Here is a 17,474-nt window from a genome sequence, read left to right as displayed (position 1 = left end):
CAGCCAACACCAGCGATCTCAAGGTACACTTACACACGCCATGCCACGCCTGGTCGGCTTCGAAATCACATCCACTCACCGTGCAACCACGCGGGGGATGTCGCGGTAGACTCAGCAATCAATCCATCCCTGTCCAACTCCCTCCAAGCAATGGGCTTAATTGGCCGTCTCTTAACCCGCAACATCCACCCGCAAACTCGGCCAGATAGACAGCACAACGGCTGTGCTGTGACTAAAGTGGATACAGCAAGCACAAGTTCTCATTATTTTATTGATTAACTTATCAAGGCAAGCGGAAAACATGTCTTGGGCAAGTGCCCTCACCAGCGTCGCCTCCTACGCAGTCTCCCCCGTCATCCTAACTATCAATATTCTGCTGGCCGTGCTACGAGCGCTCGCAACTCCCTGGATACATGTGGTACACTACATATTCCGTATTTGGGTCCTCTTACCACTGCACATCTTGTCCAAATTCGAGGTGAATACTCATCCATCAAGCAACGCCCCCGTCCCCACCTTTTTTTTGCCACGGCCGTGACTTTTTTTAAATGTTTAATATCCGAATTAACAAGCCCCAAATTCGCCCAGCCGCTCTTAATCTTCCTCAGCGTCGCTGGTGCCCTTGGTGTCACGGCGGGGATATCTCTACATTTCTCGTCAGGATATATGCATCAGCTGCTTGATATCCGTACTGGAGGCGAGGACAACGACTACACAACCAAAAAGGGAAAATTTGTAGTTGATAATGGTAGCAGCAGTAACAACAATCTAACCCACCCACGCCAAAATCCCAGGGACGGCAGGATGTATACCACTTCGGCGGGCTCTAGCAGGGCATCCTTAAGGGATATTATGACGGCGCAGAATAAGCCTTGGCTCGCCAGAAATAGGAATGAAGAGCAGACCGCGATGACGAGCTTGTGGCAAGTACCGGCGTTTAAAAATGAGCGGAAAGAGGAGACGAAAAGGGATGATGAGAGCGAGATAGAGAGTGAGCAGGTACCTAGGGGGGAGAGAGATAGGGAGGACTTACTTGCCACGATAATTCTGGAGGAGGAAGAGGATGATGATTATGGTGAGGGTGAGGGTGAGGGTGAGGGTGAGGAGGAGGAGGAGGAGGATAATGAGATATAAGCCGCGTGAACAAATACCCCCATATGTTATTTCTTACTGGAGATTCCTGTTGCATATAGTTACTGTATAAGTATTACATCATTCGCATTCTATGTGATCCTTTTGACTTGATAAATTCTTCAGTAGTTAACTATTTAATTTTCAGTTATTCAGTGTCATCGGTTATGTTTAGGTTTTTCTTCTTTTTTTCTCTCTCCTTACAACCCACCTTTTCCACGACAGAGTAGAGTATCAGCTTAACCATTTAATCTCCGGTGCCTTTACCCATGGTTATTGAATAAGACTTGACGTGTTGTTCATTGCCAGAACGGGACAAATGCAGGTCTCGGGACCATTTCCAAGAAATACCAGGGGGTGCTGAACTTTACATATACAGGCAGTGCCTTCGCGGCCGAGGCAAATGAGATTCTAAACTATCACAAAAAAGGAGGAGCGTAAAGGGAAGTGACGAAGGTAATCAGAGTAGGGGTAAGGTTCTCCACTACGATATCTGATTATCGTCATATGTGCATCAGCCGGAGGAGGCTGGTTACGGCGCCTAAATGACGTATCTGATAAGTTTTCCTGGAAAATGAGGCATCCGAAAACATTTCCCTCCGTTTAAGTGATAGAATAGGCAATTTCAAGAAGGAATCCTGGAGGCGAGAGGTTTTGGGATCCGCATATTTACTCATACTGAGCGAGAGAGAATAGGGCTACGTCACTTTTTTCTTTGCCTATTCTTATGCATTCGCGCCGTGTATGGTGATAGCCGAAGTAATTAGGTTCTGTTTGTAGCATACAGATATCACTCAGAACATACCAATTGATCTGAACGAAATAGAAGATTGGGTATATGAAAATTGATATTTATACAGATAGTTAAGCGAACCAAATACCCACTTTCCAATACAATACAGTATAGACCAACGTGAACCAAAAAGCTGCGCTCCTTATCCAGCCACAGTTCTCCTCCTCAGGCCGTCAACTAGCTCCTCTCCATCGCCCACGAACACCTCATCCCCATCAACCCATTCCACCTTCTTCAATGCATTCTCAAACAACTCCTTACAGCGTACCCGGCTCCCCAATCTAGCACACAGTAAGAATGCTCCACTCAGCTTCCGATGCAAACTGTACGTTTCCTCTGGAGGCGGCGCAAGCCGCTCACGAAGCATCAGCGGGATCATCTCGCGCACTCGGTCCGTGATGGTCTGGTCGCTGAAATCATAAACGTCCGGCGACGAGGCCATGAAGGGCTCCGACAGCGTGAGGATAGAGGTAATATGCGCATTGACCATGGCTTGTGATTCGAAACCAGTCAGGTAGCCCAGTTTGATGGAGAGGTCGCGACAGGTTTCGCGGTCATTACGGGAAGCGGCCTGGAGGACGCGGAGGTAGGTGGAGATAAAGGAGCCTGGGTAGTCTCGGGAGGCGCCAAAGTCAAGGAGCTCGAGTTTGTTAGTGGACGCGTTGTAGAGGAAGTTAGTCCAGTTGGGGTCTGTCTGCATGAAGCGGAATTCGCAGATTTCTCGTAGGGAGAGCCTCAAGATTTGCGTGCCTATCCAGTCCCGTTGGGCCTGAGTGAAATTCTGGACACGGGTGACCGGGATACCTTCAAGGTATTCCATGGTGAGAACTTGCTTGCCAGAAGCGGGGTAGATGATTTCTGGGACCATGAAAGTTGCTGTGTCGTCTTTGAGAAGGGTACGGAATCGTTCACCACACTCAGCTTCTCGGATGTAGTTGCACTCCCAGGCTAGTTCAGTACGAGCATTGGCAATTGTTTTGTCGAGGAATAGCCCTTTGGGTAGCAAATGCGAGGCAGTTAGTAAAATGGAGAGATTGCTAAGATCGGAGTCGATGGAGTCTGCAACGCCTGGATATTGAATTTTGACAGCAACTGGTTTACCCGTCTCCTTTAGTACTGCTCTATGCACCTGGCCTATAGAAGCGGCGGCTATGGGAAGCTCATCAAAGGTGTCAAATAAATCCCTCCAATTCTCTCCTAGGTTGTTCACAAGAACAGAGTCTCTCTGTTTTGCTGGCATATAATTTGCTTGATCTTGAACCCGCTGAAGGATTTCGTGAATTGCTGGCGGAAGCATTTTCGCATCTAGATGCAATATTAGAAACCCTCTAGATTGAATTAAAATGTATATATTTGAAACACAGTTCTAACCTTGGAAACTCATCAATTGCCCTAATTTGAGGGCTGCACCTCTCATCTTCGACAGTTTTGAGACGAGTCGTTCGACGTTCTCAGGACTGAATATCAAGGAGCCGCTGCTTGAGTCAAGGCCAACGGTTGCGCGACGAATGCTTTGCCCAACAATACCGAAGGCCATGGAGGTGGCTAGTCCTCCGTACTCCCATAGTCTGCCTAAACGGGTTGAAGGAACCCGCGATTCCACCATCTTGTATGCAGGCGTTGCCGGTGTTTTACCAAGGATATCCTGTGATTCCGCCTGCTGCGCCGGGTTAGCATATGAAAACGGCAAACGGGATTATGGTGCTAATGTACCTGCACATTCACAGTGCTATTCGCAAGGTCAGCTCCCACTGCACTCACATCCCCTTTTTCTACTTCAGGAGTGGCAGATGGTTCTGCCATTTCAGGTGCTATAGCGGTTTTAATTGGCGGTTTATTCAATATTTCGGGGCGCGGCGAAGAATCTATGACTGGTGATCTATCGATTTTAGTTGGCTCCCTATTTCGCTGGTTTACACCATATTTGCTGTCTTTTGTCAGTATACTTGCAACCCTTCGGCTTCGGAACAACTGTCGCATGATAGCCTCCGAATGCTCATCGCGGGAAGCAGCCGTCGTTGCATCACCAAATCCATCCTCAGCAGGCATAGGAGGTGTATGAGATCCTGCCAACTCAATGGGGCGCCGCGGCCCCTCTGGCACAGCGTTTAAGACGTCCCCAGCTCCCCCAGCTGGACTCTGTGTGCTCAATGTTTCCCGCGGCAATTCGTCCCCGGACGTACTTTCGATCCCTTGATTTATATCTGCCTCTCGGTCAAACTCCGTTTCTCCTTTCTTAACCGAAAAGTTCTCGTCATTTTGTTCATGTCGACTCCCGCCGATATCACCCCGCTCATTGGAAACCGTTTCACCTGAGTGCTGTAGGCGCGAGTTATCAAACTTGCGCGATAGTTCCGAGGCTGCCTGGAGCGCGAGGATAATATGATCAAGTTGCGCGTTTGCCTCCTTCGTCAAGGAAGACGTGCGAATATGTAGATCCAACTGCCGTTGTTGATGAGAAATATGCCTGCCAGCAACACCGCGGGACGCATTGAGGAGTAGAAGAACATCAAGGAGACGCCGCCGCGACATAGCAACGTGCACAGAAAGGAGACAAAAAGAATGGTCACCGTAACGAGGACATTTTAGCTGTGAAAGAGCTTCATTAAAACTAGTATCAAGCTATATCAAGCACTCTCTGGAATGATTGGTATTTTAAATAGCGGTGTGAGACGGCAATATTATAGATTAGATCTAAGAGACAAAAACGTCAACTGTCCTCTGCTACATAATTACGGGAAATTAGCGAACAATGCAACACCATAATGGGTCTGAATCCAATGTGAAAAGCATCCAAGAGGAGATATATGACCTCGAGCGCAGGCTGGAAGATGCTAAACAGCGGCTGAACCGTGCTCAAGAAGCTCTGTCTCCCACCGAAAGCTTATCCCCTCCAGGTACTAATATGCTTACCAGCGCCCCATTGATACGATATATGCGAAGAAAAACTCAACGAAGCTAAACTCTCGCAGCTAATGCGTGTTCGTAGGTCCTGGCTGCCTGTCAATCCCGCACGCTCTCCTACTCCTATCTGATTCCGCCCTCCCACTCGGCGCATTCGCCTACTCCAGCGGCCTAGAATCTTACCTCGCGCATAATAAACAATCGCAATCACAGTCTCAGTCACCATCACAACATCGTACGAGTCAAATAGAGTCCTTCCACCTCTTCCTCTCTTTCTCACTCGCATCCCTCGCTAGCACAACTCTCCCCTACGTCCTCACCGCCCACAGACAACCCGACCAACTGAAAACGCTAGATAATGACCTCGACGCATCAACCCCATGCACTGTAACACGCCGCGCAAGCATAGCGCAGGGCCTGGCACTGCTGAGTGCCTGGGAGCGGGCATTTAGAGATGCATACACTTCCAGGAACGGCAACCCCACCGCAGACACAAAAACCAACGTAGCAAACAGTATAAATTCATCAACAAATCCACCGACCCCTTCCGAAATCGCCATAACTGCTCTATCTTCGTTCTCCGCCACTCTCAAAACGTCCTTTCCAAATTCCTCCTCTGACCCCAACAATCATCTAAACGGCCACCTTCCTCCGCTCTGGGCCGTCGTCTGTGTCGCCATGGATATCGACATAACTTCTACCGCCTATGTCTACATGCTCAACCACGCGAAAGCGGTGTTGAGCGCCGCCGTACGCGCGTCCGTGATGGGCCCCTACCAAGCGCAAGCGGTGTTGGCCAGCCGGTGGCTGCGGGAGGTGATAGAGTGGCGAATTCGGACACAGTGGACTGTGCCGCCTGAGGAAGCAGGACAGGTTGTGCCGACGATAGATTTGTGGGTGGGAAGGCATGAGCTACTTTATAGTCGCATATTCAATTCATGATGTGATTATTTGTCATATGGATATTTGATCTGGCGCTTCCTTGTCTGTGTGCTAGGAAGCTTGGGGGGAAGTGACAAGGTGAATGAAATCATTCTCGTATATGTCTGGATATATCATATCTTATGTTAGTTTTTTACCTATACCCTTCCGTTGATATGTTTGTTAAGATCCTCTTTGGAGTCTTTTGCGAAAGGATAGAACGCGGCTTTGTTCTATCTTCCTGTAAATTTTGTAATAACTAATAATATAATATTGTTGTTGTCCTCCTGACATGAAATAAGATTGAAATGAAATCTACCCTAATTTTGCAACCGATACAAGTGAGTTAATTACCAACCAGGTTCGCAGAAAATCGAAAAGCCCAAGGACAAGAAAACACAAGGAATTGTAAAGGTAAAGGTACATTGCGCAAGCTTCATCAGTAACCAGTAACTAGATGACCATCCAGTCATCCAGCCAACAACGCTTAGCGAAGGGTAAGGTGAAATGAGAATAGCAGCAACGCAAGTTCCGTAAAGACTCCGTCTCCAAGATGTATAAAACCCAGAATAAGGAATGAACGAACAAGCAGACGAGAGACTAGAGGACGTTTAGTTGACCAAAATAGGAAAACTGAAAAGAAGAGAGAAGAAAGAAGAAAGAAAGCAGGGGTAGAGCGGACGAGAAAAGGAATGAAGCCCTGATTAAATTGTTACATCTCATATCACAACTCACCTGACCATGAGGTACAAGTATGGAATTCGCAAAAAGCCGTAGTTGTAAAACATTTAACAAGACGGGAAACGAGGATTTGGTGAATATTGGACAGCCCTGGGGTGAAGGGGAAAAAGAAAAGGAAGTTGGCCCTATCCAATTGCACTGTAATCAAAACGTTAAAATGGAAGATTTGCGTGTAGGCAGGATGTATGCAATTTTCCCGCCTTCCATTTCTTCCATTGTAATCCTTATTCTTGCACCCTGCACAAAGATGACATAACACATATGAGAGAGGATTCAAGATCACTGGGACTGGTAACGTTCGTAAGAGAACAAACGAACAAAAAGGATATAAGAAAAATATTATCCTGGAACCACAGACGTCAGGCGTAAAACGTGACTGGCATAAGAGGGACGAAGAAAGCAAAAACAGCCAGTGTTATGAAACGAAGACCAGAGAAGAAGAGGAAGAGGCTATAGTACATGAATGGGGAAAATAAAAGCTCTTGTGTGGAAAAACGATGCATCCACAAGGTAGTATAAATTACTCAGGGACGTCTGTGGATCACCAAAGAAAATACAAAAAATAAAGCACACGTATTAAAACTTGTTAAAGGGTGATATGCATGTGGTCGTTGCTTCCAAATGATTTATTGCAATTGGGACATTTCCTCGACCGGGATGTCAGCCGCTCTTCCACACACTCCTTGCAGAAGACATGTCCGCAGGTTTTGATAACTGTGTTTTTGAAATTTCTTCGGCAGACAGTACATAACGCAAGTGACTGCAACAAAATTAGAAGAATGATCGCTTGTAGTGGATGGAGCAGACACGAAACTCACTCTCAACATTTCATATTCGGTTGAAGAATTGCCCAGTCCTTTATTCCTCCACGATTCCAGGTTCTTCTTAGTGTCCGCTAATGTAGCTTTAAGTCCCTCGACTTCCGTCTCAGCTTTACGGGATGCATTCGTCGCCAATGAGAGGGAAGAGTCTTTGGCGACAATTTGTTTTTTGAGCTCCGTTACTTGTGAATTTAATCCTTGGATGACGATATCTGCTTCCGCGAGTTGTTGACGAGCTCCATGGTATTGCGATAAAGTGTTTGTGAGAGTTTCTTTGGTTTCGGCGAGTTGTTTCTCCACGTTGGACACCAAGGAGCGAGTTATAGTTTCTGCGTCTTTGAGCTGAGAGACTATATCCGAGCTTTTCATATTTTGGATTCGCAAGGATCGAAGTTCAGCATCCCGGGCCTCTTTGCTCTTCATTGCCGCAAAGTACTTTTGATCCGCCTTTGATTTCTCCGCTGTCAAACGCTGAACCCTCTCTTCAAGGATATTGAGGTCTGCGATCTTTTGCGAAGCTAATTTGGATGTTTTCCTAAATGCAGTTTGCATAGAAGCTAGCTCGGTGTTTAACAATTCGTATTGCTTTTCCAGCGTTTGATACTTGGCCCTTAGTTCTTCCAAAGGTAGGTCTTCGATTTGAGGACTGCCATCCTTGACTCCGTCCAGCTGGAGTTGTAAACGTTGTATTTCTGACTCCAATGCGCTGATTCGAGATTCTTTTGCATCGAGTAATTCCCTTGTTTGGCAGATAGAGGTTCTCTCCTGTTCCTGGGCAGCCTTTCTCATCTGTTGGTCCGCAAGAAGTTCATCACGAGCATTTCGAATCCGAGCTAGATCTGACTCTGTTTTGGCGAGCTGGGCCTCTTTCTCTCCAACCGCAGCTTGAGACTCATTTTCGATTTGGATTCGATATGCATTCCTTTCCGCCTGCAGCTTCTCCGCTTCCTCACGAAGTTGCACATTGGTTGCCTCGAGATGGTTTATTCGTTTGATGACGTCCTCATGCTGTGACTTTAATTGTTTGAACAGGTCCGTATGGGCATAGTCTTCATCGGATAGCTTCGAGAACTGTTGTGTTGTGTTAAATTATGTATAGTGGGGTCAAAACATATGGAATTATGCTCACTTTTATATTTAACTCTGTGATTTGGGTTAACAGCTTGGAATTTTCCGCTTCCAATTTCTCTAGCTGTTCCTTTTGTTTATCCGATATGGCAACGGCTCTATTGCGGCCCTCTTCCAGTTCGGTGATTCTGTCAGACGGATCTCCAACTCCATTGGAAGAAGAGATATCTTCTCGCTTATACGTTGAATTGTCTCCGCTAGGTCTTTGCGCTCCAAGGATATATTGTTTTTCCAAGCGCGCTACAGTCATACTTCTAGCCCGGTCAATTTTCTTTTCAGCAACCATATACCTTAATGACGCAGCATCTAGTCGCTCTTCGAGCTGTTGCTTATCTATAAGGCTCTTTTCTAATTCCGCAATTGTGACTTTTTCCTCTGCAAGCTTCTTGGCGAGCCGACCTTGAAGATCGATGACTTCAGCAGAAACATTTTCGGAGCGAGAAAATAGTTTAGAAATAGTCGCTTTAATATCATTGGAGCGTGCTTGTAAATGTTTTTCGAAGTTTTCATGGTCCGCGAAAAATAATGCACTAGGGAAAGATTGTTTATCTAAGGAAATAAGCGTTAAAAGAAGTCAAGATGGCCATGACGCGAATGTCCGATTGCCTCAATAGACTCACCTTGATTTTCGTCAGCTGGCGAATTGAGTAGAATTTTGACCTCATCAATTAACTTGAAACAAAAGATGATGTTAGCACACTCAACTGGTCGGAAGTCACGGGACACAATATTTCGTTGGACAAAAACCCTACCTGTTTAAACCACGCATCAATTATACGAAGGTGATCGTTGTGATATTCAGTTGCTTTCGTCAATTCCTTTAATCTCGTTTCCAACGAACTCTTCTCGCGTTTGTATTCTTGCATCTGGCGCAAAATGGCATCTTTTTGAAAGCGCTATTTTCCGGACAAATTCGTCAGCATCTTAATATTCAATCGGCAATGTTGAAATGAGCGGACGGAATACTATCAAATTTTTACAGGCCCAACACGGGAGACGAGACGGTAAGATACTCACTTCCAGGTCATCTTTCCAGGGCATATCGGAGTCTGGGTGAGGCTTGGCACCACCATTCAACGAGGTAGCCTGTTTCTTCAAGGGAGGGGTAGATTCATTTGGATCGTAAGCAGCAGGTCTTTTCCGATCTTCCATTCTGACGACGAGGCCGGATTCGGCTAAAGGGACGGTTGACGCTTCGACGGCCGGCATCAGGGCATCAGGGGCAACATGCAATCTTGTTGATCACCGCCTACACAGCCACGACAACGACGAAACAACCGTGACAGGAGCAGCGATTGGGAGAAGAATCGAAAGACAATGGATGTAATATGAGAGGGAAGGTTCGTAGAGGTGTTTGAGAGGGGGTTGAGTGGAGAGGGAGAGAGAGCAAGAGAATCAACGAGTGCGGTTGAGGAGAAACAGAACAAGAAGAAGAACAAGAGTCGATCCTGCGCCATTCCATATATGGTTTAGTACAACTCCGGTACGCCTCTCACGTGATTGTTTCAAATTTAACCTTCCTTTTTCAGTTAGTCTCGTCACAGGATCTCTATCGCATACAACCACCGAACCATTGAGCGTTATAGATGACAATTCAGAGGGTTCACGGCTCTCTAACTATGGTATACAGAAGCGAATAGTCTAGTATTGCGTCATGGTGTCCTTTTCGAGCTCTGTGATCAGTAAGTGCGATCTGCATATAATCTATGCAGGCACAGTTCTAACCAATGTGGTAGATAAGTCAGGGAAGAAGTTTGCGCCCAAGCCCCCCGCCCGTCGTATTGGTGCTATTTCAGCTGGTACCCTGTCTGCTAGAGCCAGTGTAGAGAGACAGACGACCTCAAAAACTCCTCAATCTACTCAATCCGCCATATCGCCTGAAAGCTCTGCTCCAGTTCCGACTGCTGACCCCGCCAAAAGTACCCCGCAGCGCGCCGAAGAGTCATCTCAATCACCATTACCACCATCAACACCACCACCGCTACGAAAGTCACCAACACGCACGCAATCGCAGCCACCGCCCCGGCCATCCACCAGTCAATCCAAAACCAAATCTACAGCCATCCCAATACCTACTCCAAGACGGAGGCCATCGATTCCTTCTCCTCAAGGGTCTGCATCCCCCCACACCGTCACCCCCGTTTTAGCGTCCACACCGAACGCGCTCCCGTTAGAAACAACTTCACTTGAACCAGCAAAACCACAGCATGATAAACACAAAACCCCTCAAACACCTCAAAATGTTGCATCGAGCCCCAAACGGCAACGCATCGAGCAGCCTGTTGACAGCCAACCAGCAAAACGCACCAAGACCGTGCAGCCTATTACAAAATTTACATCTACCTTGCAAGGGGAAAACCCACATCCGAGGTCTAGCTCTCAGGGGCCACATTCTCAACCTGAAGTGACACCCACAACAAAGACTGTTGCTAGGAGAGTCGCCAAACCGCCCGCGCATCGGAAGCAATCAGCTGAACAGATAGCAGAGAATGCCATCGCCGCTGCAGCAGAAACAAGACCCCGCTCTCGAAGGAGACGGCAGCCAACACCGGAGAATGCAGAATCCATAGAGATTGCTCCCACCGTCGTGAAAATGTCAGATCTCTGCCGAGATCTCCGTACCGGGAAAAAATCAAAGCGAGAGATGGAACTGCAAAGCATGGATCTAACGGAACTTGCAAAGAAACAAAAGGAGCGCGAGGAGCGGATCAGAAATGGAAATAACCCCCCGAAAGCTGGCTCAACTGAACGACACACGAGCGGAGATGAACCCGGTCGAGACGAAGCAGGAGATCTTGGCGGTCCGAAGATGAGAATTGTAAATGGGGAGATCGTCATCGACGCTTCCTCCCTCCAAATAGACCGCCATGCAAACGCAGCCAGAAACGAAGGTGACTTGGAAGAGGTCGAAGAAAACCGGCTGACAAAACGCATAAACGCGGCCTCTTTCGGCAAACGCACCAAAGTCGAGTCTTGGGACAAAGACATGACCGACCTTTTCTACCGCGGTCTGCGCATGTTCGGCACGGATTTCATGATGATTAGCAAGATGTTCCCTGGCCGTTCACGACGACAGATTAAGCTGAAATTCTCAAACGAGGAGCGTCGATATCCGCAACGAATCAAAGAAACCCTCCTCGGACCTCGTGAAGCTATCGATTTGGCCACGTACTCAGAGATGACGAATACGACATATGATGACCCGCGTGTCATTGAGCAGGAACTGTATGAAGAGAAGAAAAGGATCGAAGCAGAACATGCGAAAGAGAAGGAGGCGAAGGAGGAACTTTTGCGCAATCCGGGTGGGGTGCTATCGTCGTCTGTAGCAACGGCAGCTGGGCTGTCGGGTTCAAATGTGTTGCCGAGCATTGAGGGTGAGGGTGAGGGTGCGGGTGGGGTTGGCAATGGGGGAAGAAGGGAGAGGAAAAAGGGAACGACGGGTGTTCACAAGTTCGGTGGGGGAACGGAGGAGATTTTGGGAACAATTGATGATATGCCTGTATCTGCGTAATTCATTCATATGCTTCAGACTGCTGCTGCAGGACTTCCACTTTTGTAATATATGACGAGTTTCTTCTCAGGCAAGGCGGGGTTTGGTTATGTTTACGTTTAATGATTCTTCCATAATGTATGTATTTAATCAAGCAATTTCTTCTCGTTGAAGAAGGGAAAGGATCTATTAATAGGTCAATGTATTGAACTATTAGCTGCATGTGGTGTACTGGGTTTATGTACAGAGTAGTTACATCATATGAAGCACACTGACACCCCAATGCCCGACAAAGTGTATGGATCTATTTGAATATGGACGTATATTTGTGATTAAGCCACATTCGCGCTTTTGACAAGCATATTCCGAAATATGTATTTGTCGCGACTTCTCCAGGGTAATCTTCCTTTGCTCAAACTTTAAGTGCTGTTTTCATTCAATTGTCATTCTATCAAAAGCGGGTAAATTCATATTAAGTCGCGGGAAATGATAATACACGATGTCTTGCCGCTTACAAATTTAGCGCGTCGTTTTTATTGGGCGTGCTAAGCGCCCAAGAGTTTCTGAGTTTCTTGACGCAGCTCGTTGACTATTGTTGTTTCGAAGTTGACAACTAAGCTTCAAAAATTTGTCTGCCTAATGATGTTTTTGTCACGAGCAGTAAAGATTTATTGAGCCGGGCGCACCTCCTAGTGAAAGCAGCCTTTATTTAACCCGGAAACTAACCTCTGTAACAGCTCCAGTTTAGCAGTGCTCTCTATCAAACAACACTTACCATGTTCACCACCCAAAAATGACACGCATCTACACAACCATCGTTCCCCTCCTCTCCGTCCTCCTCTCCCTCCTCCCCGCTCAAGCCCAAGCCTACAATCCCTCAAGAGCACCCGCCTCCAAAGATGCCGTCCTCCTCAGCGCCATCCAATCCTTAACCTTCCACTCGAACCGCAAAACAACCCACCGCCGCCTCCCCGCCGTCGAACAACTAACCTGCATCGGGCCCTCGAAGAAGATATGCGCCCTCTACACCCCAGATACCATGCGCTGCGTGAATCAAGGACATGACTACGACGTGAATGACGTGCAGTGGACGTGCACGGCGCACTTGCCGCCGGAGTTTAGGCTGGGGAGCACGGATGTGGTCTGTGAAGGCTACCGGGATAAGGAGGATCCGTGGGTGTTAAAAGGGAGTTGTGGCGTGGAATACCGGTTGCTGTTGACAGAGAGGGGGGAGCAAAGGTACGGGGAACTCGTTGGTGGGTATGGGAATGTGCGTAGCTGGTTGGAGTCCCTCTGGGAGCTAATTTCCTCCTTGTTGTTTTACGGAGTCTTGGCTGTTATTTTCCTATTGGCCTATGGTTGTCTAGCTAGCGGAGCTCGACAGAGGAGAGGCGGCCGGCCACGGTGGGGCTGGGGAGGTGGATGGGGCCCTGGAGGCGGTGGAGGCGGAGGATGGGGAGGATGGGGAGGATGGAATGATCCGCCACCCCCATATGAATATTCGGGATTTAGGAAGATGCCGTCGTGGACGCCTGGGTTTTGGACTGGTGCAGCGGCGGGGAGCGCGGCGGCATATGCTCTGGGCAGGCGGGGTGGGTCGGAATCAAGATCTGGGTGGGGATGGGGATCGGACCGAGCAGAAAGCTCAAGAGCAAGATATTCTAGGCCGGCATTTTCACCCTCTGCTTCAACGACGGAAAGTACTGGATTTGGCGGTTCTAGGAGGCGGTAATGAGAAATTATGGAGTTTTCACCAACTCTCGCATGGCTTGTGACAACTTTCAGTGGGAATGTACGGCCGTCCTTTTTTAATCCTTGGAGATACGACAAAAATTGTTAATATGCTTTTATGCTCTTTTATGACAAAATAGTTCCCCATTTCTAGACTACTAACATCACTATTCTTGCCGCAAAGTTGATGATAGAGACTATACGTGCATACGTTGGCATGGTTCCATTATCCTGTGCGTCATTCGTGGGATGCTAGCACCACCACTCCAAGCTTAACGAAAAACCCGGTAGGAAGATATATCTTTAGAACCATTGTAAAGTCCACCTGTATGCCTATGTCTTCATGGGCTTCAATATTCCATGGAATGGAACACAGGCCGAATATCATGTGACTCACTGCTTTTTGCCAAGCGATAAGATCGATCTGATATCGTTCTCCACTTCAACTTCGCAGTTTTGCGTATATTCAATTCAGTTGATGGCAGCTATCAGTACGAAACTTCGCTTTGGCTCGCTTCCAACTACGCGTTGCGATATGGAATCGTGTACCCATCAGTGCCTGATGCCCCATTAGAATGGCAGGCCCTTCAAGTTTGTCCCCGCTGCGCTCCCAAGCATTCTCCCCCAAGCTAAGCCTATCACCACAGATCAGACCCAAGCTCCACCGCCCGCTTTGGCGCAGCCCTCGTAAGTCTAGCCTCCCTGTCCATACTACCTATAAGGTCTCTCCAGCCCTTCTAATAACTTCTGATATAGTCTCTCTTTTACACAAGGCCTCCTTGTTGGCCAACTGTCTGTTGTCCTACTGATCGGAGCCTTCATCAAATTCTTCATATTCGGCGAAGCTCCTCCACCTCCGTCCCGGAGCGGTCTGTACAATCGTACGAGTTCCCATCGACGATCGTATTCTATAAATGCAATCTCTACAGATTTTAGTCCGCGAACACTAAGAGAGAAGCCCTCAACGTCCAACATACTCCGGCCTGTCCCCTCGTCCTCTACGAACACCCGCTCCATCCTTCGAAAGACATATTACAGTGCCACGCCTACAAATCCTACTTCCAAACATGGCCGATCACGCGTCCACCATTCCTCTCATCAGCCAGAATCTCTGGACTGGTTTAATGTTCTCATTGCGCAGACCATCGCCCAATATCGACAGACAGCATATATCCTCAAGGACTCGCCCACGTCGTCCATCCTCGCTTCTCTCTCTGAAGCGCTAAACAATCCAGAGAAGAAACCTTCCTTCATAGACACCATCAAGGTAACAGACATATCGCTTGGCGAGGAGTTCCCCATCTTCAGCAATTGCCGCGTGATCGCCGTCGAAGATCCAAACTCTGACGGCGGCCGCCTCCAGGCACTCATGGACGTCGACCTAAGTGATGACAACCTTTCTCTGGCCGTCGAAACCTCCCTCCTCCTAAACTACCCAAAACCTTTCTCCGCCGTCCTCCCCGTCGCCCTCGCCGTCTCTGTCGTCCGCTTCTCTGGTACATTATGCATCTCCTTCGTCCCCGGCCCCGGCACCTCAGATCAAACAATGGGCCCATCCGCTTCTCCACCGAACCAAAGCACCAGCACCGAAACTGCCTCCATCAACGACCAAACTTCCGAAGGGCAGAGCACTCAACGGCATACTTTTCACCAACACAAGCCTACTAATTCCACCCCGACCGCTGCCACCGCCGACGACGCACACACCAAACATGCGCATGGCATCCCTAAAACAAGCCTCGCCTTCTCCTTCCTACCAGACTACCGCCTCGACCTCTCCGTGCGCTCGCTCATCGGCTCTCGCAGCCGCCTGCAAGATGTGCCCAAGGTAGCACAACTGGTCGAGGCGCGCATGCAGGCATGGTTTGAAGAGCGAGTCGTCGAGCCGCGCGTGCAGGTTGTGGGGCTACCGAATATTTGGCCTCGGATGGGGAGGACGGGGGTGAGGGGCAGTCAGGAGGAGGCGGAGGCTAGGGCGGGAGTGGGGTCTGTACCAGTTGATATTCCTGGCACGGCTGGTGGGGATGGGATGAGAGGAAGGGGAGGGGGAGGTGGAGGTGGGGGCCTGAGAGGGAATTCGTCAGGGCGAGGGATGGGATATGATGGATTGCGGTATCGACCTAATGCGCATGGTGATGGTGGGACCGGCGTTGTGCAGGGTCAGGGTGCGGGCGGAATATTCTGTGAGGCCGGTCCACAGAATCAGAACAGAGGAGGTGACGATGGGGAAGGGCCCGGGAGGCGTAGCGATGAGCGGTTTGCAATGCCAGGGTCGATGCCGGACTCGGTGGCGGTGACGTAGCTGATAATAATTCCAGTGAAAGTGGGCGGAAGAGGGGTAACTTCTTTTTTGTATGCGTGTTTGGGTATTACTTTTTGTTTCCTATTTTCCATAGTATCCAAGATGGAGTCAGGTATTTGGTAGCATTTCCATACGTATAGTTATATATTCTTCTGTTTCTGTATATCTATCTAGCGGTTCGCGTTTTTGTTTCTAAGATTCTGTCATATTATATATGCCACCCCATCATCCGAACCGCAGGCAACAAAAATCATGATATTCATATCTCAAAATTCCATTATATCTGCAATAAAATAGCCAAGTCAACCAAGTCGCTTGTGTCAACTATTGCATTCTTTAACAATGAGCGAAAAGGGTAAAAAGAGAAAGAAAGGAATGTAAATGCAGTTATTACCAAGGGGGGATATCCGGTCTGATAAGAAATGGTAAACCCTGCGCGGAACCCCCAATTTCCATCAAATAATAAAGAGTTGTCATCAACCATTAACATCATCGCACGTTCACATTAGGAAACTCGACGACTAGGACGGCATACATATCACCCATCCATTCTATCCACCATGCCGAAAGAGAGAGAGATATATACTAACAACAAGCCACGTTAGATGCCTGTAGAATATGTAGGCTGGGATGTACTCGAAAAATCGTAGTAGAGATCAGGGTGTCCATGTTGTCATAGTTCACTTGTTCTGAATCACAGAGGAAACCAAATGTATGAGAGTGTGGCCTTTCCGGATTGCATCGATGGACTAAGCGGTAGAGGAAGAAATATGGGATTCGACATATGTTTTGCGATGCTGGTTTGCATCCAACTCTGGCGCGCGGTTCAGAGGCGTCCATTTTGGCTCGTCTTGGAAGAGGCGCATGGCTTTCACATACTGTTTTATCGAGGTATGATCAGCATGTGTGTAAATCAAGCAAATCAACCCGAGCCCACTCCCCCCTCTCCAAATCTCCCCAAATTCACACACACACACACACACACAGAAAAAGGAAAAGAAAGAAAGACTCACATTATTCTCATCCGTTGTAAACCGATGATAAATGCCCGCCGGCAACACAATCAAATCGCCTTTCCCCAATCGGATGCGCACCCACTCGTCATCTTTACTACGGACATCGAAGAACCCTTCCCCGTCAACTATATACCGAATCTCCTCGTCCTCATGCAGATGCTCATTGAAGAACATCCTTACTTTGTCCTCGTACACATCACCCATCTTCTCGGGTGATATGATGATTTCATCGCGGTTCTTGTAGCCGCGATCCCTGGCTAAGTCGTCGACGGCGGATATAGCGGGACAATGGCGGTAGAGCACACCAATGGTGGCGAGGTAGGATGCATCGACAGTGCGGCCGGAGTCATGGGGAAGACGTTGGTCGCCCTGTGGAGGTGGATGTTAGATAGATGTTGGCCCCACTACAAGGGAGCTCTGGTGGGGTATGAGGGGTATTAGGGAGTAACGCACAGGGATGTTATCGTACCAGTAGGCCTTCATTTTGGGCAATGTT

General features: G+C 48.2%; 8 protein-coding genes across 8 annotated transcripts; 5 read left to right on the top strand and 3 right to left on the bottom strand.

Moving 5' to 3' along the window:
* Positions 1-301: 301 nt before the first annotated feature.
* On the top strand, positions 302-1,134 carry HCBG_08679 (uncharacterized protein; the record flags this gene model as incomplete). Its single annotated transcript, XM_045435728.1, has 2 exons — positions 302-478; positions 589-1,134. 2 exons carry the CDS (start codon positions 302-304, stop codon positions 1,132-1,134), a joined length of 723 nt encoding a protein of 240 aa, XP_045283520.1.
* A 932-nt stretch (positions 1,135-2,066) lies between these two features.
* Positions 2,067-4,416, bottom strand: HCBG_08678 (ABC1 protein; the record flags this gene model as incomplete). Its single annotated transcript, XM_045435727.1, has 4 exons — positions 2,067-3,229; positions 3,296-3,584; positions 3,638-4,366; positions 4,405-4,416. 4 exons carry the CDS (start codon positions 4,414-4,416, stop codon positions 2,067-2,069), a joined length of 2,193 nt encoding a protein of 730 aa, XP_045283519.1.
* A 260-nt stretch (positions 4,417-4,676) lies between these two features.
* Positions 4,677-5,770, top strand: HCBG_08677 (urease accessory protein UreF; the record flags this gene model as incomplete). Its single annotated transcript, XM_045435726.1, has 2 exons — positions 4,677-4,821; positions 4,914-5,770. 2 exons carry the CDS (start codon positions 4,677-4,679, stop codon positions 5,768-5,770), a joined length of 1,002 nt encoding a protein of 333 aa, XP_045283518.1.
* Positions 5,771-6,562: 792 nt separating this feature from the next.
* On the bottom strand, positions 6,563-9,796 carry HCBG_08676 (E3 ubiquitin-protein ligase bre1; the record flags this gene model as incomplete). Its single annotated transcript, XM_045435725.1, has 6 exons — positions 6,563-7,250; positions 7,309-8,382; positions 8,441-8,988; positions 9,060-9,111; positions 9,192-9,335; positions 9,457-9,796. 6 exons carry the CDS (start codon positions 9,646-9,648, stop codon positions 7,077-7,079), a joined length of 2,184 nt encoding a protein of 727 aa, XP_045283517.1.
* Positions 9,797-10,093: 297 nt separating this feature from the next.
* On the top strand, positions 10,094-11,950 carry HCBG_08675 (transcription factor TFIIIB subunit BDP1; the record flags this gene model as incomplete). Its single annotated transcript, XM_045435724.1, has 2 exons — positions 10,094-10,121; positions 10,176-11,950. 2 exons carry the CDS (start codon positions 10,094-10,096, stop codon positions 11,948-11,950), a joined length of 1,803 nt encoding a protein of 600 aa, XP_045283516.1.
* Positions 11,951-12,722: 772 nt separating this feature from the next.
* Positions 12,723-13,661, top strand: HCBG_08674 (DUF1183 domain-containing protein; the record flags this gene model as incomplete). The annotated part of the gene is made up of 1 exon (XM_045435723.1): positions 12,723-13,661. One exon carries the CDS (start codon positions 12,723-12,725, stop codon positions 13,659-13,661), a length of 939 nt encoding a protein of 312 aa, XP_045283515.1.
* A 342-nt stretch (positions 13,662-14,003) lies between these two features.
* HCBG_08673 (maintaining mitochondrial morphology protein MMM1) lies at positions 14,004-15,962 on the top strand (the record flags this gene model as incomplete). The annotated part of the gene is made up of 3 exons (XM_045435722.1): positions 14,004-14,120; positions 14,235-14,347; positions 14,417-15,962. The coding sequence occupies 3 exons, from the start codon at positions 14,004-14,006 to the stop codon at positions 15,960-15,962; spliced, it is 1,776 nt and encodes a 591-aa protein (XP_045283514.1).
* A 749-nt stretch (positions 15,963-16,711) lies between these two features.
* On the bottom strand, positions 16,712-17,461 carry HCBG_08672 (1,2-dihydroxy-3-keto-5-methylthiopentene dioxygenase; the record flags this gene model as incomplete). Its single annotated transcript, XM_045435721.1, has 3 exons — positions 16,712-16,840; positions 16,976-17,347; positions 17,432-17,461. 3 exons carry the CDS (start codon positions 17,459-17,461, stop codon positions 16,712-16,714), a joined length of 531 nt encoding a protein of 176 aa, XP_045283513.1.
* Between the last annotated feature and the right edge of the window lie 13 nt (positions 17,462-17,474).

The sequence above is a fragment of the Histoplasma capsulatum genome (assembly GCF_000150115.1).
Source record: "Histoplasma capsulatum G186AR genomic scaffold supercont2.17, whole genome shotgun sequence".
Taxonomy (NCBI): domain Eukaryota; kingdom Fungi; phylum Ascomycota; class Eurotiomycetes; order Onygenales; family Ajellomycetaceae; genus Histoplasma; species Histoplasma capsulatum.
Note: the sequence above shows the minus strand (reverse complement) of the source record. Positions and strands in the feature narration are given on the sequence as shown.